The following is a 25,305-nucleotide window of genomic DNA, read 5'->3' as shown; positions in this document are numbered from 1 at the left end:
CCTATACACATCATGTAAGCTGATCATATAAGTTTCAGTTCCATAGCGTGATTATTTTTAGTGATATATAGGGGAGAGGACACTTTCTCACCTGCCAAGGCTCACGAATGACTTAATCTTTTCGGACAGTTCCAGGTAACGCTGACTTTGTATGGCTTGAAGAAGAATCTGAGGTGTTTGGTCCTGGTGACTTTGTAGAAGTTTTTCAAAGGGCACAAAAGGTAAATAAGAGCATAACAATGTGTAAATCACGTAATCATCACGATATTTATCATTACTTTATTAAGCTCTTTGTAAATTTATTATCATTTCGATTTCTTCGTATACAGTCTCTGCATACGAGTGTCGCCGACGAAGTGGATGGTGGTCGATGCAGTGACACTGATTGTGAACCAAGCAACTCTGATTCGCCTGATGAGGGTACAAACCCGAGCAGTGGAGGACGTGAGACTTGTCAAACGACCAGAATGTTCACCTGTCCAGAGCAGAGCTGTACGAAAACCTTCATCAGGTATTCAGCTTTGGAGCGCCACTGTGAGTTTGGCGCACACGTGAGATCCCTCGAGAGGATAACCCTTCAAGATCGAGCCAAAATTAGTTATGCTAAGCAACAAAGCCTACCAGTTTGTGGCGCTCCAGTGACGAATCGTGCTTCAGACACATGTCAAATGGGTTGGGCGTTGAAATCCAGTCCGAGAAAAGTGCGGTTTACCCAGGAGCAAAAAAATTTTCTGGATCTTAAATACAACCTTGGCGAACAGACTGGGAAGAAAAGCAGCGGTGAGGATGTGGCCAGGCAGATGAGACGAGCTCGTGGACAGGATGGGAAAAGATTATTCGCCGTTGATGATTTCTTAACCGCGCAACAAATCACTTCATACTTTTCGCGTATGGCCGCCAAGAGGAAGAATGTCACAGAGGCAGAGGTAGACACAGAAGAAAGAGAAAACTTGATCCGTGACGTGACAGCCGAAATCACGGAAAGGCTAGTTGCTGAAGAAGAAGATCAACCTGTGTCAGAGGTAGAGAGTCGCGGTTGCTGCTACTCGTACAGGAGAGTAAACTTGTGCCGTATGTATAAAGATGAGCTTCGGGCCAAACTAACGCTGTCGAACCTAAAAAGCATATGCCTCAAGTACGGAATTCAGGGCGTATCGGGAAACCGGAAGAAGGAGCCATATGTGAATGCTTTATTCAGTTTCATGGAGGCGAGTCCATGTAACTTACACAAAGGCCTCTCACAATACTAGAGTTATTACTTGTGGTGCTTTCTATTTAGTTTCAACGATTATTCCCTATCGAGAAGGTGCTCATTTGTTTAGTTTGAAGGTAAATACCTCGGCATAGTTGTAATTAGTTATGACGGGTAGCCGGAGTCCATTGGCTTTACTACACTGGATCACGTTAATGTAAGAGTGGATACCATTTCATCTCTTGGTTTAGCCACAGTAAATCCAGGAGTACCGACAGGTGTTAAAATATGTTCAGGTTTTCCTTAACAACAAATAATGTGCAGGCTTGAATGAGAACAAGGAAGTTAGTTTTTCTAAAAACTCTTGGACGTTCGAACTCTGTCTGTCTATACAGGTATGCAAAAAAAAAAAAGGAAATTCATAGTAAAGTAGCCATAGTAATCCATAGTAAATTCAGGAGTACTGACAGGTGTTAAAATATGTTCAGGCTTGTGTTAAAATATGTTCAGGCTTTCGTTAACAACAAATGATGCGCTGGCTTGAATGAAAACAAGGAAGTTAGTTTTTCTAAGAACTCTTGGACGTTCGAATTCTGTGTGTCTATACAGGTATGCAAAAATAAAAAAAGGAAATTCATGCTGTGCGTGCCAAAACGGCAGATTGCACTTGTTCACTGGTTCTGTGGTACGTATGAACCCGAGTTAGATTTTGCGCCTAAACATTTCAACCTTGTTCCCAGTTTCCCAGGGTATGACATTGCTCAACGTTTAACTTTTCTTTGATGCTTCCATTCGATTTTTCGGTTTTACGGTTTTTTTTTGTTTGTTTGTTTTGGTTTTCTTCACCATTGCCATTGTAAAACAACCCCATTACAAGAGGATATCATTACACTCACATCCGGTGTTACATCCCATTACATTGTGTTACATCCGGTCAGCAGTCGTGCTTCTCGGACTTCCGGCCCTCGCGTTGAATTTATTCACCATTCTTGGCTTGTTGACTATCGCAATATCTGACTCGATTTTAGCCAAAGACGTTACTTTGGATTGTTCAAAGGCATGCATTTGCTTTGTACATTGATCTCGACACATTTACTTGACTTACTGGTTGGATAATATTGATGAATTTAGGTGCTCGACGGCTGAAATCGCAAGTATTACGACCATGTCTTGACCTTGTCAACTATTCTTTGTCAAGTGTATCGGGCTACTTGAATCATCATCTCTGGTCTGAAACACGGCAAACTGGATATTCGATGTGAGTAACTGTTAGACTAGAGTCTGCGCTAGATTTGGTCAAAAAAAACGAAGCGTGCGAAGGAGAGACACTAGAGAGTACCACGCGACGAAAGCACCCTAAAGAAATTCCCAAAACCTCCAAGGTAGGTTTTGTTTCAATTTATATTTCATCAAATTTGTGGCTAAAACCTTATTTACTAAATGTAGGAATCAGACAAGATGATAAAAGATACTTTTGAAGCAGATTTTCTCTCTCTAAAGCCTGTTTTAGCCAAATACTAGAGCCCTCAAAATTACCAATTTTGCTATGTTTTGCAATTTGTCCCAGGTGTCTTCAGCACCCATGGTCAGAATATAGTTTTCCCCAAATTGATTTTATGATATTTAGAAACCTCAATGTCCGTGTTATCTCTGCTGCTTATTTGGTTTATGTGGAAAGAGTACTTTCGGAGAATTTACGAATATGGTTGTGCTTGTTTTTCCTGCTTGTCAAAATGGCTAACAGGGAACATAGTAAGACGAGCATTTTCTTCTTGTTTATAAAACCCAATTTAATTTAACGGCAAATTTTATAAACTGGGAGAGTGGCTCTACAATCTGTATGAATTTCATTTGAATTGGTTCACATGCACCCGAGAACCAGACCCGTTTACTTTTACTTTTTGAGAGTGGAACTTTTGCTCAAAACATGGTCGTGAGGCCGATGTCATCTAGTACTGTTACCATGGCAACAATACATCTGCCGATCCAAATATGGCTGTTTTTGTTTATCCCCCAAGGTAACCTACCTCCACACAAAAATTGAAGGGGGGTTAAAATTTTTCATTTCCAACTTTGCTTCACTTTCCTGGAGAATTGCTCTTAACTTGGCTGGCCGGAGTAATTGAGCGGTTTTACTGTATACAGTGTCAAAACGGCATTCAAACGTGATTAAACGCACAATCATCTATTTAAAATGGACCACTTATAAGTTTTTTTAAAAAATGATCGCCTTAATGCACCCATTCTCAGCTAACAGGGACCATTAGCAGTTTGAAAAGTCGAAAAAAAAAGTATTAACGATCCACTTTTCACTCGAATTTTTGAATTGGTTATTATTTAAATTTTCGTTCCCTAAATTGGGACAAGAAACATCCTAGCGGTTTTTGAGTTATAGGAAAAAAATGTTCGACCCCCCCTTTGACAAAAAAATACATGTTTTTTTCTAGGACTGCTAAAAGAAAAGTAACGGAGACAGTGAACAGATGCCTTTAAAAATTTCGTTGTTATCATTTTTAGATAACATAGATACAAGAAAAATAGTTTTATTACGTCATTTGGGCTTAAGTGAAATATGACAGGAATAATTTCCCTACAATTCTACAACCAAAATCCTATTTTTATCCGTAAGAAGTTTAATTATTTTTATTTTATTTCTTATTTCTTTACTTCTGTGAAGTTTGAGTCCACAGTCCCAGTAAGGGTCCAGTAATATAAACGTCATAAAGTGACGATTTTAGTAACAGACTATTTGATTGGTAAGCTTTGCTCGAACAATACCGAAAAGTGCCTGAAACATGGTAACGTAATTTAAATACCGAACAGTAACGTAGTTTACACTGTCACAATATTGCTCGATTTTACTTTCTTGCAACATCTATCCATTGATTACCCTGCAGGATCACAGTTTTAGCTTAATTTATGATCCGAGCTATCATTTTTCAATAAAAATGTGAACTTTTACTGTCCATTTTAGATCAAAACTATTAACTTGAACAAAACATTTAAGTTGTGAAGTTACTGATAACTTAAGCATAACAATTTTGCCAGACAAACGTGCTGTTTCGTTTTTATTGTCACATATACTAATGTAATTTCCGAGAGATTAGTTTTCACCCCTTCTCGTCTATTTTCTAAATATTCAGTTCGCGAAAGTTCAGTTGTGCGCCGATAGTATTTTTGCATTTGTTTGACTTCTTAGTTCCAGATAAGTGCTACCTTCCTTGGACCTTTTTCGCTCTGTCTACGCTTTCTGGATTTTAGGTCTTGTTTATGCCACGTCCGTGAACAATAAATTTTGCATTTTACGTTCTTATAAAGTATTGGAGTGGATCTTGAGAAAGCTAAGAGTGTAAGTGGGAAAAACCCTGTAACTATTTTTCAGAGGCAACATACTGAAAACGAGATCCAAAAGCCATAAAAATGCAAGATAGATTAAAGAGCTTCAAATCATGCTTCTACATTCTCGATAAACTTAAAAATCAGTCAACTGGAAAGCTGTTTTCTCCAATTCGTTTGATATAATTGAAATTCATTTTCACTGTAAATTACGTTACCGTCGCAATTATTGCCAAATTGGGCAATGTCTCTTGCTTGATTAATTCATACCGCTGTTTCTCGCATAAATAGTGCGGATATAGCTTACATAGAAGAGAAAAACATTGATTTCCATTTGCGCTTACTTTAAATTTCAGTCAAAACAGTCACTGTCTCGATAGAGCCTTTTTCTAGTTGGAGTGATTCCTAAGCGGTCTTAGCATGAGGACAAAAAGGCTAGGAAGGCCGCTTTGGTTGCGTCATCTCAAGTAATATTACACCTCACGCTATTTGGTCAAGACCTTCCTGTGTAACGCCGTCACACAGTCATCTTATGTCATTCGTGGTAAATTACGTTACCGTAATGTAATTTACATTGTCCTTTTTATCTTCTCTAAAGATTATAAAATGACAGTAATAGCAGAACTGCTATATCATTTCTTGAGTTCCTAGTAGGCAAGTTTCTTCCGAACACCAGTTACCGACTTGCTGTATTTTGTGCGTAAGATATTACAATAAAACATAGTAACGTAACGTTACGGTCCAAAAAGAAAATAACCCAATCACTGACTAGTTTAATGATTTTTTTCGAAATGTGTCGGGAAAGTCAACTAGATGTGCCAGCTATATTGAAGTAAATATAAAAGAGGGGTAAAAAATGCAAAAAGCATACGAGTACTATAAAATAAGCCAGCGAATGACTTGCCCTGCAGACACAGTAACGTTATTTACCTAAAATGTCTAAAATCGTGGGACACTAACTCTTTATAAAATTTCCAGAAGACAAAAAGGCTGTAAAGCTTACAATTGTTATATTTACAAACTTATGTGTAAGATTTTAAAATAAGCACGATCTTTAGTGCAATCTTCAAAGCGTGTATTGATAAAAAACTTACTCGAAGTTAAAATTTTTGCCGTGGGACACCCTATTTTTAACTACTTGGGGTAACATAAATATGCACAAAAAAATTTCTCCACAGGTTAATTCAACAAAATTTTTCCGGTTAACTTCTTAGATGTTGAGGATGAAAAGAAAATGCTTTTTTGTGTTAGAGAGGGCGAGGTTTGTTAAAAAAGAAGACATAAAGAGGCGTGACATTAATGGTCCCTGTTAGCTGAGAATGGGTGAATGGTCTATTAAGTTAGACTTCGTTTAATAACTAACTCCTTGACTCACGAGGGCGCGAGTTAATTAAATTATCAAAATTGGGTGCTTCGCGCCCCACCGTATTTTTCCGATAGAAAAGAGAGACTCCTTTCATCGTAAACTGGAATCCAAAAACAAAATTCCACGGCCTAAAACTTTGTAGTCAAATGTTCTAATATCCAATAAAGTATTCACAAAGAAGTTGGGTTAGCTAACAGTTTAATACAACTTCAATTGAAGGCTATCAGCTGCTGTTGTTGTGAGGGCAGATATAAATTTATTACTAGACATCCAGTCGCTATCTAATTGATAAAGATGTACCCTTACTAAATAAATTTGATCTCGGCCGGATAGTCATAGATCCACTAGATAATAAAGTTATTCGCTCATAGAACAACTGGACCGGAAAAATAGAAATAAACAATGACAGTGGCTCCAATTGTTTGATCATTTTCTTGCAAAATATCATAATTTCTCTACACAGCGAACTCGATTCCGTATTAACTCGAAACGCGCTCTGTTAATAAGAATTACATTGATCAGACTTCGTTTTGCTTTCAGTCAACAACCCTGTCTCGTAGTGATAAGGGATAAACAGATTTTCTTTGCGATTCGCCTAACACGCTTTACAAGGTTTACAAAACAACGAATACACAAATTTCTGTTTAATTTTTGAGTTTCTCATTCCTTTTCTCCCAAGACCAGTTTTACAACGAAACACAGATTTCTCTTTGCTTTGCACACATTATTACACACAAATATATATAATAAAATACAATGATTTTTCTTTGATTTTCGCACAACGTGTACACTATAGGACAAGGAATATATACATTTTTTTTTATTTTCACCCTATGCGCAATTATAGAACAAAGCCCGCTTTAGCACAACGCGCAAATTTAGAGCAAGGGATTTGAAGATTCGTCTTTGATTTTCTCGCGGCGCACAATGTAGAGTAGAGAAAACACAAATTTCTCTTTCATACAACGCGCAAATAATGAACAAGTAAACAGTAACTTCTTTTATATTTCCTCCCAAATATTGCAAGTGTAAGCAACGGATACACAAATTTAAATTTCTGAATTTTCGCTTAGAGTACAACGTAGAATAAGTGCGAAATTTCAATTCACATACTTTCTTCGCTCTTCGCCCAAAGCGCAGTCGGATACACAGATTTAAATTTGTCTTTGATTTTCGCCAAATATACAAGAAGGAATACATAAAGTTCTCTGATTTTTACGAAACGCGCAAAGTAGAGCAAGGCGTTCCCACTCAGAAGTTTCTGTAACCGAATCATACACCGATTTATCTTTGATTTTCGCCAAGTGTAGAGTACAGAATACGCGGATCTATTTTTTATTTTCATCCAACTGAAGCGAACATGGAGAACAAGGAGTACGCAGTTTTCCCTTTGATTTTTTACAACGCACAAATGCAGAACAATGAATCAGTACAAAGTCGTCTAGCCCTGGTTGATTGTCGCCGATAGCGTGCCGAATATAGAACAAGGAAACACGGCGTTTGTCGTTGTTTTTTGCACAGCACACAAATGTAGAAGAAGAAATACAGTGAGTTCTCTTCAACGGATATAAAATTTTCTTTGCTTTTCGTGCTTTTTGCTTTTTTTTTTCTTTGCGTTCGCGCAACCGTAGGGCAAGGAATACACTGATTTCTCCTTGATTTTCCCAATCGAAAATTTAAAACAAGGAATACTGACGCATGCACGGCTAAATTTCTCTCTAATGATTCTTGCCGACACGTACAAGAATCACAAACTTAAGAGCGGCTCTCCCTTTCTAAAAACTCATATTCCATTTTTATCTAAAAAAAAATAGATAACTCTTCCATCAACTTCTCTTGGCAAGTAGGTAACAAATATGATTGAAATACGAATGGAGAAATTTAATTTTCTTACAATTTTGTGATTTGAACCGCTTTTCGCACCCCGGGCTGTGCTCGGAAAACTACTGATCGTGAATTTGCAAGATTTGCAGCTGTTAGTTCTGGAGAATACAGATCATTCAAAACCTACTAATTCACTAGTAATAAGCGATGACCCTTTCACGTTTATAATATGATGAATTGCAATCATAAGCTTTAATTATTAATAATAAATCTGAGGGCACAAAGTTTAGTTTGTCTATACGATTCAGCCTACGTGTAGCCGTATGGTAGCCTACGTGTAGCCGAAGGGGGTGGGTACGATGGATTCAGCCCAACCTCGTCCCCTGGGGACGACCCTGGGGACGAGGTTGGATTCAGCCAATAAACGAACTGGTCAGCGGCTAAGGAAAATCATGTAAAACATGGCGGACTGAATAGTCAATTAGCTTCAATGTGATGGACTTATCTCGTTACGTGACAGCTTTACAGCGTTTTTATTACGATCATATTGGTAAGAAATGTTTAATCTTGCTTCGTGAAGAAATTTCAAAGCAATGGTTATTCCATTTTGGTTTGTTGCTAACATTCACTGATGACATGTTCGATGGAAATATGGCCGCGTTTATAGTTGAATGTCACAACTTTCACCTCTCACTTGTGGAACAGAAACTGGATTGCGGCGAAATGTCTAGGAATTTTCACAGATGATGGGTGGAACTTTCTACTGATATGTACAAGAGCCTGCGTGTGAGTACAAGCCACTTTTGCATTTAATTTTTACAAAATCACAAAATTGTAAGAAAATTAAATTTGTCCATTCGTATTTCATATTTTTTACCTACTTGCCAAGAGAAGCTGATGGAACAAGAGTTATCCGCGAAATCTGTTTTTAGATAAAAATTGATTAGGTTCTTCAGGGCTTGAACAATCGATGAAACCGATGATCGGGAAATCAATCGATCAATCGATGACAATCGATGCCTTGTTAGTTAATTGGCATCGATTGGCATCGGCCAATCGATGACCAATCGATAATCACACAAAAGTGGTCGCAACTCATCGATTGTCATCGATTGGTGTTAAAAAAAATTTCGGTATTCCACACGTTCCAGCATGTACGTATACGCTCTCGCAGTACGCACAAATGTTTCAGATTTGAATTCGTTATGCAGATGCGACTGGAGACGAGTGAGCTCTGAATGGTGGGTGATGTAATTATACTGAATTGTAATAAAATAAACCAGAATAAACGTGAATAGGCTTCAGTAATCACTTTATTACTTCTTTGTCACAACAAAGGTGCATAAAGTAAACAGGGTTAAAAAATGAATAAAGTTTACTGCATGCAGGCTTGAATGGGTGACGTGAGCCGTATAGTAAAAGCTGGAAAAAAAGAGACCATATCGAGAAACTTAGAGCTGCGCGGGAAAAAGCCACAACACGACATGTACAGCCTCTGTCCGAAACACAGTTACCACTGGTCACAAGAGAACTATAGGCCACAGTTTGGACTCAGATTCTTTTTGTAAATCTTGACTGAAAATAAAACGCATCAAAAATGAGAACCAATCGATGTCAATTAACTGATCGATTGGAGTTGACAATCGATAAAAATTGATAATCGATGAAATCGATAATCACAAAAAACCCGTGCGTCGATTGTTCATCGATTATCAATATCAATCAATTAATTGGCATTGATTGTCATCGATTGATCGATTGATTTTCTGATCATCGGTTTCATCGATTGTTCAAGCCCTGGGTTCTTTGATAAGAGAGAGAGTCGTTCTTAACTTCTTCAATTCTTTCATTTGCACAAATCGTGGATGTAAAGTAAGGGAGATGCATGTAAATTTATCATTGATGTTAGTGAAATACTAGAATTTAAACAAAAAATTTACAGATTTGGCACAACTCGTAAATGTACCAAAAGGAAGAGACAGAGTGGTCTTTGATTTTTGCAATAATGCGCAAATAACGAACAAGGAAGAAGTACTTCCCTTTGATTTTCGCACATCACACACTCAGCAAATGGAGAACAAGGAACATTTCTTTTTATTTTTTCACAGCGTGGAAGTGCCATATCGAGGTGTAGAATAAGAAATATGTGAACTTCTCTTCATTTTCGCTTAAAGTACACACAGAGAACAAGAAATACACAGATTACTCTTTGATTTTCGCAGAACGTGCAAGTTTAAAACTATGGATACAAAGACTTAAATTTCTCTTTAATGTTTACCAAACCCAGAAAAGTAGAACAAGGAATACAAAGATTTCCCTTTGAATTTCATTCAAAGCGTTAAAGTTGAAATACATCACAAGTGAAGTTTTAAGTTTCAAGTTTATTCTCCCTCACAGCTGTTCTGTGTCTCATCACGCAATGCTGCTGCCTACAAACGTCTAGTCTCCCTCGCAGCCGTTTTTAGTGTCGTCACGCAACGCTCCTCCCCACTAACGACTGCTAATCTTCGAACCACATTCCTTTTCCGTTGTTGACCAATCACAACTTCGCTCCCATATCCTGGAGCCAGTCGCGCCAAAACGTCTTGTCCAATCACAGCTCGCGTTTTATTCGGTGACCGCGTGGGGTCGACAGAACAAACCAAGATGTGTTAAAAAGTGTTGACGGGCCAACGCGACTCCTGCAGTTCGCAAAGAGATTTCTATAAAGCCTTCAACGGTACCTTAGCTCTGCTTAATGATTTTCATCTTGCTCATGGAGGTTTTCTTAATGATCATTCTGAGCCGTTAGGGGAATTTTTAAATGCCATTGGGTATGCTACAGTAGCTCTGTGGCACTTTTATAGGTTTACCGGCTCGGAACAAGTGCAAGATATCACACAGCGCTAAATAAATGCTATCTATGAAGACATGGGATCCATGGATTTCGTAGCTCGTGATTTCATGCTTTTCTGTAGTGAGATTGCAGGATGTTCGTTTATCACGTATATGAGAGTCTAACAGGTCCACGTCTTTACAAAGTTAATTGATCAATGTTGTCTCTCGCTTTCGAGAGCTTTGGCCTCTTGCAATTGTTTTCAGCTCTGTCGCTTCGTGACTGAAAGACAAGTATTATGTTCTTCGAGCTGACATGTATCTCCATTGTTTTGTGGGAAAGCTTGCATCCGGTAGATAATAAAAGCTAAGACAGTGAGTAACTGTCATGGGAGTCTCTAGGATGCTTCAGTGATTTCTTCTGACAAGCGTTTACTTTTTAACACGAGTAGGTGTTACAGAATTCGGTGATGATACAACACTGTTCTCGTCGATGTTTACATTTTCCTCATCCAGTTCTGATCGTAGTAGTCGCTTGGTTCTAGGTATTTCCCTTGCTTTGAAAGCCTCTTCTATCTCTACCTTGATTTCTGTCAGTTTATCTGAAGCGTTTTGGAACGTTTGCAACTGCTTATAGCATTTGTCCCGACAAACAAACAGATCTCGATTCTCTGAATATCGACTCACGTACACATTTAGTGCGGAGCGAATGATCTGCGCAACATCACAAGAACTTCTTCCGAAAACATAAATTTTATCCTTCTTAGTCGAAGCGGAAGAACATATGAAACATCTTGAACTGCAGTCACCCAGTTTTTTTTTAGTCACATCCATAGGAAAGCACTGAGATGACTGGTGCTTTTCGCGAAACTCGAGGAAAACCCCGACGAGATTTATGCGGGAAACGTCAAGATATCGAGCCGTGATTAGTTTCATGGCAAACAAAAGCCTCAAATTAACCTGATTGGTGAAAAAGCTAATTATCACGTGCAAACACCATGCGCCCATAACAAAGGGAAAGGAATGTGGTTCGAAGTTTAGCAGCCGTTAGTGGGGAGGAGCGTTGCGTGACGACACTAAAAACGGCTGCGAGGGAGACTAAGAAACGTCCTGCTCACATTCGAACCACATTCCTTTCCCGACTTTAGCCAATCACAGCTACAGTTCCATTTTCTGGAACTGCGGCACGCCAAATTATCTCTTGACAACTTGCACAAATAGCCTGTGTTTTATCGTCAGATAATTTGATAAGAATCGTGTCAAAATGGGGTTGACATACCTGTGCGACTCCCACTGTGTGTCCGTTGTGTTGATAAAAGCCTTTTCAGTTTTGTTTTTACAAGCATGTCTTAAAGCAATTTTCCTTTTGTATATTAGATATTCTTCCCTTTTTGATCAAAATGTGATGCAACCGCTCTGCTTAATGGTGTTTGTCTTGATCATGAGGGGGAATTCTCAAATATACTGAATGGACTGATCATTCTGAGCCATTAGGATTAGTTTTTGATATGCTAGCTGAGACATTTGATTAGGTTTGTCAACTCGAATTAATAATTAATTAATATTAATAATCTTGCAATTATTGCAAGATTTCAGGTAGCGCTAAATGAGTGTTATCTGTGAAGACACAGGATCCGTGTATTTCTATACTCATGATTTTGCTTAATATGCTCTTGTATCTCGCTGCAGGAAGATTGCAGGATGTTTGTTTATCACGGTTCGTTGTTGTCTCTCACTTGTCATTGTTGTCCCGTTGTCATTTTTTTTTCGTGCGAAAACTTACGTCATTCTCGCTTCGCTGGTACATGTACATGATTGGCCCCTTCAATAGACCGCAAAAAACAATGGGAAAGGAATGTGGTTCGAATGTGAGCATCCGTTTGTGGGGAGGAGTGTTGTGTGACGAGACACAGAACAGCTGCGAGGGTGTTACGAGTTCGTTTTGTGAGTGGCGAATAGTTCGAAGTCTAGACAGAACGCAGGGTTGTCGGAACAACAACAAGGTTATTTATTCCAAATGAGCGTAGCAAATTCAACACAAAACTTCACAACAAGCACACGCTAGGCTTGTAAATTACAGTTCGACCTCTGTCACACTTGAATAAACACGGCCTCTGCCAAATATACACGCGACCTCTGTCACACTTGAATAAACACGGCCTCTGCCAAATATACACGCGACCTCTGTCACACTTCAATAAACACGGCCTCTGCCAAACTTTACACGTACTCTCTTCTCATAAACAACAACCTCTCTAAAAGCTAAACCGATTTCCTTATATACTAATGAGCGTAAGATTCTAGAACTTTCCGGCGCAACTAAATAAAGTAACATTACAATATAAATCTATTTACAGGATCACACGTAAACGGCTTCAGAAACTGCTTAGTCACTATGATGCAAAACTAATTAAATATGCAAGAATATTCTAGAGTAAATTAGCATACAGTCACGCAACAATTTTTCGTAACATAACCCCCTCTTGAGAAGAAATTTCTTAAATTTCTACTAACGACGAAAAATTAATTAAATAGTGCAAAGAGAGGAGGTAGTCCAATGTCTCTAAAGTTATTCCTCTACTCTGCTCAGATAATCTGCTCCTACATTCTCGGATCCCTTGATAGCCTCAACTCTAAAGTTGTAGCTCTGAAGAAACATAGCCCAACGCATGAGCCGTCCATTAGCGAACTTCGCACTGTTGATATACTTCAGTGGTTCGTGATCAGTTTGCAGTACAAAGGGAACTCCGTATAAATACAGGTGAAACCTTTTGAATCCCCACACAATGGCTAAACACTCTTTCTCAATGGTTGAGTAATTACGCTCCGCACTTGATAATTTCTTGCTACCGTAGCAAACGGGGAACAGCTTGCCATCATGTTCCTGCATTAGTACAGCACCAATACCACTGTCGGAGGCATCAGTCCGCAGAAAGTAGGTTTTCTCTGGATCTGGCAGCCGCAGGATTGGTTCTTTTGTGAGGAGGGCCTTAATACTCTGATAGGCTTTCTCTTGTGCCTCGCCCCATTCGACTTTGTTCGGTTGACCTTTGCGCGTGAGGTCTGTCAGCGGGGCAGCTAAGGCTGCGAAGTTGGGAGTAAAATCTCGATAATATCCGGCTAAACCCATGAACGATCTTATCTGCTTCTTTGTAGTAGGTCTTGGAGCATCTCTAATCTTTGTCACGTTGTCTTGATGAAGACCAATTAAACCTCCCTCCAAACGGTGACCGAGAAAGTCAACAGCGTTAACTCCAAAAAGACATTTAGTCGGTCTTATGGTCATTCCAGCTGCTAATAATCGTGTAAACAACTCTTGTAGTATCTTGATGTGTTCTTCCCACGTACGGGTGTGAACCAAAATATCATCCCAGTAAAACTCTACGTTATCCATTCCATGCAATAGCTTCTTCATGGCTCTCTTTAAGGTCGCTGCGGAGTTGATCATACCAAACGGCATCTTCAGGAATTCGTATGATCCGTCAGGCGTCACAAAAGCGGTCTTCGGTATGTCTTCCTCAGGGATAGAAATTTGCCAGTAGCCCTTACTCAAATCAATTCTTGTGAAATACTTGTCACCATTCAACTTCTGGAACAAATGCTCGGCAGTCGGCATAGGTTCAGGGTCAAACACAGTTAATTTGTTCAACTTCCGGTAGTCCACGCATATCCTATTTGTGTTGTCTTTTTTCTTAACAACCACGACAGGTGAGGCATATGGTGAACTTGACTCTCTTATAACTCCCATCTTCATCATGTCTGTAATATCCTTCTTCAGCGATTCTCTCAGGCTATACGGTACTGGGTAAGGTCTTGATCTGACTGGTTGATCGGATGTAAGTTTTATATGATGCTGAGCCAAACTTGTAGTACCTGGAGTTTCTGTAAACAAGCTTTGAAACTGACTTGCAAGGTCTATAAACTCTGCTCTTTGCTCATCAGTAAGGTTGTCTCCAGTAGCCACATCTTTGATCGACTCTTTAGCAACATATCCACCAATTTCTAAAAAATCAACACCATCCACAGGATCAACTTCTTCTGCTTCACTTTCAGCATGTCCGCTCTTACTAGTGTCAGCGTTCACTTCGACAGCCACTGCTCCAACGGGTACAGAATCCTCTCGTTCAAAATACTTCCTTAGTAGGTTGGCATGGTAAACTCTCTCCTTTCCTTTGACACACACTTTATAATCGTTGAGACCCACTACTGCACTAACCTCAAATGGACCTTTCCACTGCATTAGAAGCTTGTTATGGTCGGTCGGTAGCAGTATTAATACTTTATCTCCTTGTGCAAACCTTCTGACTTTAGCCTTACGATCGTAGTAATGCTTGCCTTTGTGCTGGGCTTTCTGAAGTTCAGTATGCGCAAGCTTGAGGGTATCTTCCAGCTTCTCACGTAGCTCAAACACATACTGGTAGCTGTTCTTTACTTCAGGTTCCTCCAACTCTTTCGTCCAGAGCTCTTTAAGAATAAACATCGGCCCTCTGACAGCTCTTCCATACAGCAACTCAAACGGCGAAAAACCAGTAGACTCCTGAGGAACTTCACGATACGCAAACAATAAAGCGTTGATATAACGATTCCACTGTCTCGGCTGCTCGCTGCACAATCTCTTTAACATACTCTTCATGGTTCCATTAAACTTCTCCGTCAGGCCATTACACATAGGATGATAAGGGGTCGTAGTGAGCTGTTTAATGCTCAACAACCGTGTCACTTCCTTCATACACTCAGATACAAATTGCGTGCCGAGGTCACTCAAGATCTCTTCAGGCACTCCTAAACGACTGAAGATATCCACCAACGCTTCCGCCACAGTCTCCGTATCAATGTTTTTGAGTGGGACAGCTTCAGGATAACGGGTTGCAAAGTCGACCAATGTCAATATATACCTATGACCGTCTTCACTCGGGGGGCCAATAGGCCCAACCAGATCGATTGCTACTCTCTTGAACGGCTTGTCAATTAATGGCATCTTCTCCAGGGGAACCTTCGGTACAGAACCCTTGTTAACCGTCTTCTGACATACATCACATGACTTGCAGTAACGAGTCACGTCCCCTTGAATACCTGGCCAATAGAATGCGCTTTGAATCTTATCAGCCGTCTTCTTTATTCCCATGTGACCTCCCATGAGCGATCCGTGAGCTAGTTCCATTATCCGACTTCTCAGCTGCACAGGAACCATAACTTGCTTCAGGGGTTTACCATTATTCACGTAAGGGTGTTTGTAGACGCGGTACAAAACTCCACCTTTCACTTCAAATGAAATCTCAGCCTGGCCTCTCACAACTACATCATTTCGCTCCCAATATTTTTGTAAGCTCTCGTCATCATTTTGCATTTGTTTGAGCTTTCCTCTATCAACTACAGGACTTTCTTTAGTACTCGGTACCTTCAATGGAATACGTTCTCCGGCCTTTTTTGCTTGACCTCTCGTGGTTACAGCACACGCCTCTTGCACATGATCTTGCCAGCTCGGATCCGGGTCGTCAGCAGCTCTCGCGCCTGGTACATTACCAACAATTAAATCATAAACAGCATCGGGAAGACACTGCGCTTCCACTTGGCCCTTCAGATAAGGTGTATCAACGTCAATCTTTGCAATGGGCACTTTCCTTGCCGTGTTGTCGATGAGCAGCATAACATTAAATTCGCCAATGAACTGATCCTCAGACACAAGATCCTTCTTTACTACTATTCCGCTACAGCCAGTGTCTCTCAGGACATCAACAGACTTCTCTCCAACTCTACCTTTCACTACAGGCATTTTACTTCTCACTCCAGACAAAGGTTCAACACAGGCGCTACTCAATAATGGAATCTTCTTACCACAGGCTAACAGCAGCTTCTCATCTTTAATACAGGACTTAACTTCTTCCGCTGTGGGTTTACTCTCAGTCTGCTGAACTAGGCAACTGGCGCTCACTTGACCACGTTGCACAGGGTTACCATCCTTACTTTGTCCTCCTGATCTCCGTCCACCTGATCGACAGTTTCTAGCTTCGTGTCCTTGCTTGCCACACAGAAAACACCTTTTTCCTATGGTTGGGCAGTTGGCGGCTCTATGACCACGAGCGTTACACCTAAAGCACTGGAGGGCTGTTGAATTAGACTGTGTGTTCTTGGCTTCCTCCCTCTCAGGCGGTAATACCGGCTTTCTGCTCACTGGGCTAAACAAATGCTTACCATGGGCCTCTAAGTACTGGTCAGCGATCTTCGCAATCTGTGCTAGGGTTTCAGGTGCCCTTTCTCGTAGGTGAATGGCCAAATCCTTAGGGCAGGAGTCAATAAACTGTTCTTTCACTATCAAGTCCTTTAGACCGTCAAAGGTTCGTTCAGTATCTGAAAGCTCTAGCCACCGTAACAGGTACCTGTCCAGTCGCACGATAAACTGGTCCGGACTTTCGTCAACTTCCGGCTTAGACGCTCTGAATTTACGACGATAGCCGTCTTCTGTGAGATCATATCTCTTCATCAGCGCAATCTTGACTTTACCGTAATCTCTAGCTGCTTCTTCAGATAGGCGTGAGTACACTTCGAGTGCCCGTCCAGACAACAGAGCACTGAGCTTTGATGCCCATCCAGTTCTATGCCACTTGGCTGTATCTGCAAATCTCTCGAACCTCTGCAAATATGCGTCCAAATCATCTTTACCATCCACGAACGCTGGAAGTTTCGGCGCTTTAGCTCTATCATCTCTCTCTGCGGTACGACCATCACCATTCGTTGCTGCTAACCTAGCAAGTTCCAACTCATGTTCTCTCTTGGCGGCCTCAGCAATTTCCTTCTGTCTCATGAGGTCAGCTTCATGTTGTAATTTCCTAATTTCTCTTTCCTGACGTCTCGCTTCCCTTTCTTCATCCTGGCGTCTGCGTCTCTCTTCCCTCTCTCCTACCTCACGTCACTGCCTTTCTGCTTTCTCTTCTTCCTCACGTCTTTGCCTTTCTGCTCTCTCTTCTTCCTCGAGCTTCTGCTCCTTTACTAACTGCCTTTGTTTTTCTGCTCTCTCTTCTTCTTCACGTCTTTGTTTTTCTTCTTTCTCTTCTTCCAACTTCTGTTGTTCACGCACAAATTCGAGTAGTTTTTCACCTTCCAGTCCAAACTCCTTACCAAGTTGCATAAGTTTCTCCATTTGACAGCGTTAGAATTCCAAGGCTCTTTCACTTGCTACCACTTGTTTCCACGGCACAGTTACTTCCTTCCGAGTTGCGATCCTTTCCTGGTTATCGGTAGACAACAAACAGTTCCTTGAATTCCACTCTCCCGGACAGGCCCCCAATGTTACGAGTTCGTTTTGTGAGTGGCGAATAGTTCGAAGTCTAGACAGAACGCAGGGTTGTCGGAACAACAACAAGGTTATTTATTCCAAATGAGCGTAGCAAATTCAACACAAAACTTCACAACAAGCACACGCTAGGCTTGTAAATTACAGTTCGACCTCTGTCACACTTGAATAAACACGGCCTCTGCCAAATATACACGCGACCTCTGTCACACTTGAATAAACACGGCCTCTGCCAAATATACACGCGACCTCTGTCACACTTCAATAAACACGGCCTCTGCCAAACTTTACACGTACTCTCTTCTCATAAACAACAACCTCTCTAAAAGCTAAACCGATTTCCTTATATACTAATGAGCGTAAGATTCTAGAACTTTCCGGCGCAACTAAATAAAGTAACATTACAATATAAATCTATTTACAGGATCACACGTAAACGGCTTCAGAAACTGCTTAGTCACTATGATGCAAAACTAATTAAATATGCAAGAATATTCTAGAGTAAATTAGCATACAGTCACGCAACAATTTTTCGTAACAGAGGGAGACTATCAAAGACAGAACAAATAGAATTTACAATTCTGGTTGATTTTCACCCAAAGCACAAGTGTGAAAACCCACATCTTTCTCCATTTTTCTACACAAATCTAGACAAGGAATTCATTAATTTATCTTTGATTTTCGTCCAAAGCGCAAAGGATACACAAAACTCTCACAAAATATACAAAATTAATGTAGAAAAAGAGAGCACAATTTCGTCTTTGACTTTCACATAACACGCAAACGTAGAACGAGGAGTACAGAAATTTCTCTTTGAATTTTGTCCAAAATGCATAATGTAGTCTAAATAGAACAAGCGACGCGTAGATTTAATTTTTCTTTTATTTTTGTCCAATACATAAATTTATAACAAACAATGAAGAGCAGAGCAGAATGCAGAGCAAGGAATAAACAGATTTCATTATGATTTTCGGACCAAGCATGCAAACATAGAATAAAGAATACAAAAAATTGTCTAATCCTTTGGTTTTCAGTCAATTCATTTCTTAGAACAAAGAATTTTTAGGTTTTAGGTTATGGAATATGTGAAATTTTGTTTACGTTTTCCCAAACATCCTTTTTCATTTGAAAGTCATTTTCTAGAATTTTATCAACAGATCAAAATGTTGTACCGTTAGCTTTCATTTGAACTTTCCTACTAAAGAGTTTTATCCACAAACTCAAGAGTTTACTCCAAAACTGAATGCCGAAAAGTTTTTTTTTATTTTTTATTTATTTATTTGCAAGACAACAATATACATAAAGAATAAAGTCAACTAATAACAATTTATTAAAAACTGGATCATTGTATAATGCAATTCGAGCGATTTGATTGGCTTAGCGGCCATGGTATATCAGCCATTATACCATGCCCGAGAAATAGAGGCCGTTAAATTGTCGTCTACAGTAAGTGTTCTTGCAAAGCGAAATCAGCATAATCAAGCAACATTTCTTGGTTGTTTTTAATAAAACAGTAATTCCACTCACGCTTGTTGGATATGAGATGATTATAGCCAACTTGGCGCTACGCGTCTTGTTGGCTATCTATCATCTCATATCCAACCCGCGCTCGTGGAATAATTGTTAAATAGCCGAAAAGGTATATCATGGCCCTTGTAGATTTGAAAGCTAGGCAAATGAGACTTGAAAACATTTTGTTGGTTACGAAAGAAACCTCTTGGGGCCCAGGAACTTAAATGCTGGTTTAAAGGTTAGCTCACCAAATATATATCTAAAGCTAAGTAATTTTGCTACATTTCAAAATGTGGACAGATGTTATGCTAGCCTTATACATGTAGCAGGCTGTTGGAGTGGACTGGATAATGGGCTCTTTCAGATTTTTAAACACCAGCTTATAATTTCAAAAATGCTCATACAGTAGTTTGGATTAAACTCTAGTAAGAGTAGTTCCATTTCTCTTGTCAGCTATGGCATGGCTCTCGGAATCTCCATGCGAGTTGTCCTTATGAGATAGTTGTTTGCACCTATTTGCACAGCTTTTAATTTGGTAATAAAAGCTTGTTGTTGTTGTACAATTCCTATAAGCCAACACCCTTGAACAATTAGAGAGGAATAACATGTTAAATTTATTCATGCAACAATTACTGGTAATCCAATTGCCAGATAAGCATTGCTGTTGGCTATTGTTATGACTACAAATTTAAAAAGTCGAGTAATCAGAGTAATTCACTTTATCAAAACAGCTACATGTACATAACCTCTCCTTTCCATTGGTAAATTTTAAATATTCAAAGAAAATTTTTGCATTGTTTGCATGAAGAGGAGAGTAAAAGAAATAGAATTTGCCATCTGATGATTATCCTTATTCTCATCACCTGTCTAAGTGATACATTGTTGCTGAAGAAATATCATCAGAGATATTACATGTTGATCACTAGAAATGATCAAGTCAATTTCCTTTCAGGATGGTGCCTACTTATGTTACTGCGCATACATTGTGCGCGTTTCGAGAAATTCGGGTTTCCTATGGGTGGTACATACTAATACAGGGATATTTTTGCCTGGTTTAAAAGTATGTGGAGAAAGAGGAACTTAGCAAGTGCTCTTTGTATCCAAAAAGAAAATTTGGGGTAACTATGTATTTTTCAGAGATATCGAAGCTTCAATTTGGAAAAAAAAACACCATACATTGCTTTGTATTTTACTGTTTTTTAGAATAATAATTACTGTTGCTTAATTATTTCTAAAAAATGCGTGGCTACCTCCAATTTTCTTTTTGGATTTCAATAGCCCTTGCTAAGATCTGCTTCCCCCGCATAGTCATAAACAAAACAAAAAATACTTCTCTATTAGTAGGCACCGTCCTTAATTGATATTCTCTATTGTCATGACCTTTGTGTTTGAGAGGTAGGGAGAAACTAGATATAGATCAGTCCTTAACGATCTTTTTAATTTATTCTCATCACCTTCCTGCATTACAATTTGTTGCCTTTTAAAGGATAAATTAGATGATGTATGTTGTTTAGTCAGTGTGAATTAAAGTCTTGCAGAGCGACATGACCTGATTTGTAAAAAAAATCTACTTTTTGCAAAAGTGCCTTGTACCACCCCTCCCCCCCCCCACTTCCCCTATTCCCTCCCCCATTATTAAAGGGACAGTGGGAAAGGCTTTTCTTCCTCTCGTCCTATTCTCATTTTGCTTTTTTCTTGCTAATTCTCTGCTCCAAAATTTTTTTCTTTGTCCTATGTATGTTTTGCCTCCAAAGAAAAATAAAATTTACAATGAAATGTATATCATTATAGTACTGTAAATACAGAGACAACTTGGGAGAGGGTTTATATTAGGAATTTGATATGTTCATGGTGACCTAAAAAAATGAACTTTTTACTTCATTGTGGAGTTTTTGAAAAATGATCAAAAAGGCAGCACACTATTTAAGCAGTCCAGACATTTGTTTCAAGTTTAAAACTCTTTTATTGTTGATGACGTACAGTTTTGCATGATGGAACAATGCCATGGCTGAAAGTTCCTAAATAGATTTGAGTCACAAAATTTAAGCTTGTCAAAATGTGTTCGAAAAAAGCTGCGAAATAAAGTTGTTGTTGTTGTTTTTTTTAATTTTTTTTAATTTTTTTTATTATTTTTGTTTTGGCGAAATAAAGTTGCTAAGTCATCAAGGCAGGCTTAGGCACTTTCTCCACAACATAAGTTCATCTTGGTAAGCTTAAATGTGTGTGCTTTTTTTGTGCCAAAAATCTTTTCAGGATTTTTAAGCCATGGAGTTGTTGAAAAAGAAACTGATTTTACAGTTTAGTCACAACTTGTATGTTTCATAGCTGCTTAAAGATCCTGAAGCCAGTGGTAGTGTTTTCAGTTGCGCATGACGATTTGCTGTTGTAGCTGCAGCTACGGGCGTAAAAGCGGGCACTAGCATAGTAGAGCCAGCTAGTGTAGCCGCCAAATGGGTATTTGAATCCCACCACATCATTGTATTGCACGGGGGTGCCATCGACTGCATACTTGGAGTAGATCTGGAAAGTAGCGTATTGGTAGTACAACCAAGAGTTTCCTGTCAGTTTGCTGGTGGTCCTAATATAGAAAAAAACAAAAATTAGAAAGAGCATGGATTTAATCAGTTCCAAATTGAAGGATAATTAACTTACTGTATTGTTATAAAAAATACTCTATTCTGATTAGTTAATAGAAAGCAAAATGATAACAAAAAATTGAGACAAAATTTACCAGAAGATTACCAAAAACCGCTAGTTTGCAAATACCCTGGAAAGAATATTCTGCCAAAGGTTTTCAAAAAAAGTTTCAAAGACATGTAAACTTTCTCTTTTTTTATAGTCAAGCCAAGCAAAATCTCAATAGGAGAATTTCTCTTACACTACTTAGTTACTTAATCGGGTCAATAATGTTGACACTTACGAAGACACTCGACATCGCCAGCTGGTACTCGCCCAACATCTGAGCCGATAGCTGCTTCCATATTTTACGGAGCTAAGCGTTACCGTGTCACCGCTGTTGATCGGCTGTCCGTCCATCTTTCCCATGGCAGTGATCTTAAACTTCCCATAAGTCGAAAAGGAGGACCATTTGGATGAGGGTATCACAGTGTTATAAGCAGTATTGTAATAGCAGTAAGATGTAGTACAGACCAGCCAGTACTTCAGCCAGCCCCCTGAAGGGTAGGCCGACCGCAAAGCAATGATGTCACCACTGACAATGATTGGATATCGGTTGCCTTAAGGAGAAAGTAAAAGAACAACACTCATGAAAGATTGACTGATCGATTAATGAATGAATGAATGAATTAATTAATTCTTTTTTTCTGAAAGCTTCCATTTTTTTTCATTTCGCTTTTTTACTTCGTTTGTATTCTTTCTTATTAAGGAGAAGTGATAGGCACTAAAACAACCCAAAAAAACAACCAAAATTCAAATTAATATTCTATTTTTCAATTACTATCTAGTAAGTCCCTTCGAAGTTAATTACCAAAATGAATCGGTTCTGTTTTTCAGTGTACGTGTCCTTATTCCGCCTTTGGCCATGCCATACGAGAACGGCTGCAAAATTTGCAAATTATCATGGTAGATTTAGTGAAAGTCTTAAACTTTAATGTGTTCTCTCCGAATCAGTTTTTGGAATCCCAGCAAGACAAATCTTCGATCAAAGAAATAGTTTCTTCTACTTAACTATAACGAACTAAGTGTTTAGGAAGCAAATCAACAATTACAAAGTTTTTACCGTGAGATAAACCGTTCCAGATTTCGTCTCTAGGACCATAAAACTGAATGTGAGCGTTACCATTAAGTGTCAGCTGTCTGCGTGCAGAATCCACGCCGACCGCCAAGCAGAACGCCAGGAAAACGGTCAAGGCAATAAACTTCATGTTGGTAATTTTCGTCGAGGGAACGTTTCTTGATGTCTCTTCAGAGCTCAGCTCACAAGTACACTCTTTGAAGGCCAAATGCCAACTGGTTGGGAAAGACAACGATAAGGTTATTTATGATGATTTGTTTGCCAAGACGCTTCTGTGAAACTTGTTTGCAGCGCGTGAACATGTTTCCAGAATTGTCAGTAATGTCAACAGGACTGTTGAGTTGCATTGGAATAATACACCACTTAATTCTAACCAAAGTGGAAAAATTTCAAGTGCCCCCTCCAAAAATTGAAAATCGCCCGGAAAGAGCCCTTTCCTCAGTTTCCTCTTGAAATGAAAATCTGAGCTTCCTAGAATCCGTTAAATTACAAAGAAAATAGCCAATTAATAAAATAAAACAGTTGCCAGGTCGATTGCAAAATCTTCTCATGGTTTGTTTATCTTTTTAAAAACAGGTTAACCTAACCGTTCACAACAAAAAGCTCGATTGCTTACTGAGCTGTTAACATTGACCGATGAAAGGGACAATCAAGCTGTCATTGAAAACTTGACCAACGTAAGAATAAATATATCAACCATGATAAAATTGCCTACAGATTTATTCGTCTTTTAAGCGGAAATTCAGGAATCTATACTCTAGCTGTAGATTGCCGAAATTCCACGACAAAACTGAACAGTTTAAATGAAACATTAAGTGATAAAATGTTAATCTTTCATTTGTTAATTTTTCCAAAACAGTTTGACATATTTATTTCAGTCAAAATACTCACCCTTTGTAAGCACTGAATGTCAACGCAGAGTCATTCAACTGAACCTAAAATGTTTTGAAGTACGTAAGCACTATACCAAGTTGATTTTTGTTTAAACAAACAGCACGCTAGACACTTTTTCATGTTTGCAAGCGCTCAGCCAAAAAGCTCAACCACGTATCCCGCAAATCAAAAACTTCTTACTTGGGAAAAATTTTATTCAAAGACATGCGAGTAAATTAAATATCGCCAAATGAATAGTATAGGAAAACGTTTTGCGCTATTAAAAGTGATGTCCCAGTTTTGTGGACACAACGACTTTTCCCACGTGGCATGTCAATGTTCTCTCGCGCCGAAGTCTCGACACGTCCATTCCACGTGTGCTTTAACTTGAGGGAAAAGTCAGCAACTTAATTTCGGGTTGAATAATTAGCTGTGACAGCTAAAGACAGCTAAAATCAGTTTATACGCGAAAGCGTTTGTTTTTGTGATTGTTCCCCTGCAATAATTTTCTCTCGAGCGGTCAGATCAGGACTCACGATATCAATTAAATTTGTATTGATATTATGGGAAACCGGTTTATAGCTTTTCAGGGTTCCTTTTCTTTTCCTTTTTCTGTTTTTTTTTTTCCTTTGGTGAAAAAATTTTCCAGGTTGCTAGCAATGTTTAGCTAAATAGACACTGCGTTTTGACTTCTTTGAATAAACAGTTCCTACGAAAATCCATCCGACCTTACAATGGCGCTAACGCAAATGTTTACACTGCCTTTACTTCATTGCTGCGCATGCTTTTACTCACCTAAAGTAAGAGATCAGATTGCTCGACCGCTCGCATTGGCTTTTACAACTTAAAAAAGATTATATTTGGAGAGAAAGGTTAAGAAAATTTAAAAAATACTGATGAAAATGAAATGTAGCAGTTATGTTGTGACAGAATATGCGTGTTGAATAGTTCCGAGACTGTTATAGTCTGTTGCCAGAGAAAATATTGGTTTTTGAATCAGAACTGAAATAATTCTGTCGGTATTGACAGTAGCTTACACTAAACGAGAAGTTTCGTTTATGTATAATAAAGTCAGTTCTTTGCTAAAATTTGATTTTTTTTCTCTTAATTTTCTTTGAACAATTAGACAAACAGTGTTACTGATACACCTCTCAGCCAGACACTAAGTAGTGCGTTAATAGATGTTTACGCCGTCGAAACAAAAACGTTTCGTGACAAAGACTTGGTCATTTTGTCTCTGAAAGTAAGAGGCATAATTCACCAAGGTTGAAAGCTAACCCATTGTTCTTGGGTTGATTCATGTTACATCAAAATAGCGGTTCTAAAATTGTGTCGAACTAAGC

At 39.0% G+C, this 25,305-nt stretch overlaps 2 protein-coding genes, 1 long non-coding RNA gene and 1 pseudogene across 5 annotated transcripts in view; 2 read left to right on the top strand and 2 right to left on the bottom strand.

The window, feature by feature from the left end:
- The window catches only part of LOC146466894 (uncharacterized), an 8,643-nt gene extending 6,790 nt beyond the window's left edge, over positions 1–1,853 (top strand). The window contains exons 6-7 of one of the 2 annotated variants that reach the window (XM_085126627.1): positions 130–221; positions 330–1,853. In XM_085126627.1, the coding sequence (XP_084982753.1) occupies positions 130–221; positions 330–1,250 (1,013 nt within the window). In that variant the 3' untranslated portion in view covers positions 1,251–1,853. Of the gene's footprint in view, positions 1–129 lie in introns of both variants that reach the window. The other variant, XM_085126626.1, reaches the window with a different exon arrangement.
- An 11,248-nt stretch (positions 1,854–13,101) lies between these two features.
- On the bottom strand, positions 13,102–17,770 carry LOC146466893 (uncharacterized; annotated as a pseudogene).
- A 3,438-nt stretch (positions 17,771–21,208) lies between these two features.
- Positions 21,209–21,617, top strand: LOC146466892 (uncharacterized). The gene is made up of 3 exons (XR_014867899.1): positions 21,209–21,223; positions 21,267–21,428; positions 21,503–21,617. It is a non-coding gene; the product is annotated as an uncharacterized LOC146466892 (long non-coding RNA).
- Positions 21,618–21,654: 37 nt separating this feature from the next.
- On the bottom strand, positions 21,655–23,302 carry LOC146466891 (uncharacterized). Of its 2 annotated transcripts, none has more exons than XM_085126638.1 (3): positions 23,135–23,302; positions 22,256–22,571; positions 21,655–21,913 (listed from the first exon to the last, which is right to left on the bottom strand). In XM_085126638.1, the coding sequence occupies exons 1-3, from the start codon at positions 23,217–23,219 to the stop codon at positions 21,655–21,657; spliced, it is 660 nt and encodes a 219-aa protein (XP_084982764.1). In that variant the 5' UTR covers positions 23,220–23,302. The 2 variants fall into 2 exon arrangements, with proteins under 2 accessions (XP_084982764.1, XP_084982763.1); XM_085126637.1 differs by having other exon boundaries at positions 23,075–23,300.
- Between the last annotated feature and the right edge of the window lie 2,003 nt (positions 23,303–25,305).

Source organism: Pavona decussata, unplaced genomic scaffold, assembly GCF_977016875.1.
Source record: "Pavona decussata unplaced genomic scaffold, jaPavDecu1.1 SCAFFOLD_140, whole genome shotgun sequence".
Lineage (NCBI taxonomy): Eukaryota > Metazoa > Cnidaria > Anthozoa > Scleractinia > Agariciidae > Pavona > Pavona decussata.
Note: the sequence above shows the minus strand (reverse complement) of the source record. Positions and strands in the feature narration are given on the sequence as shown.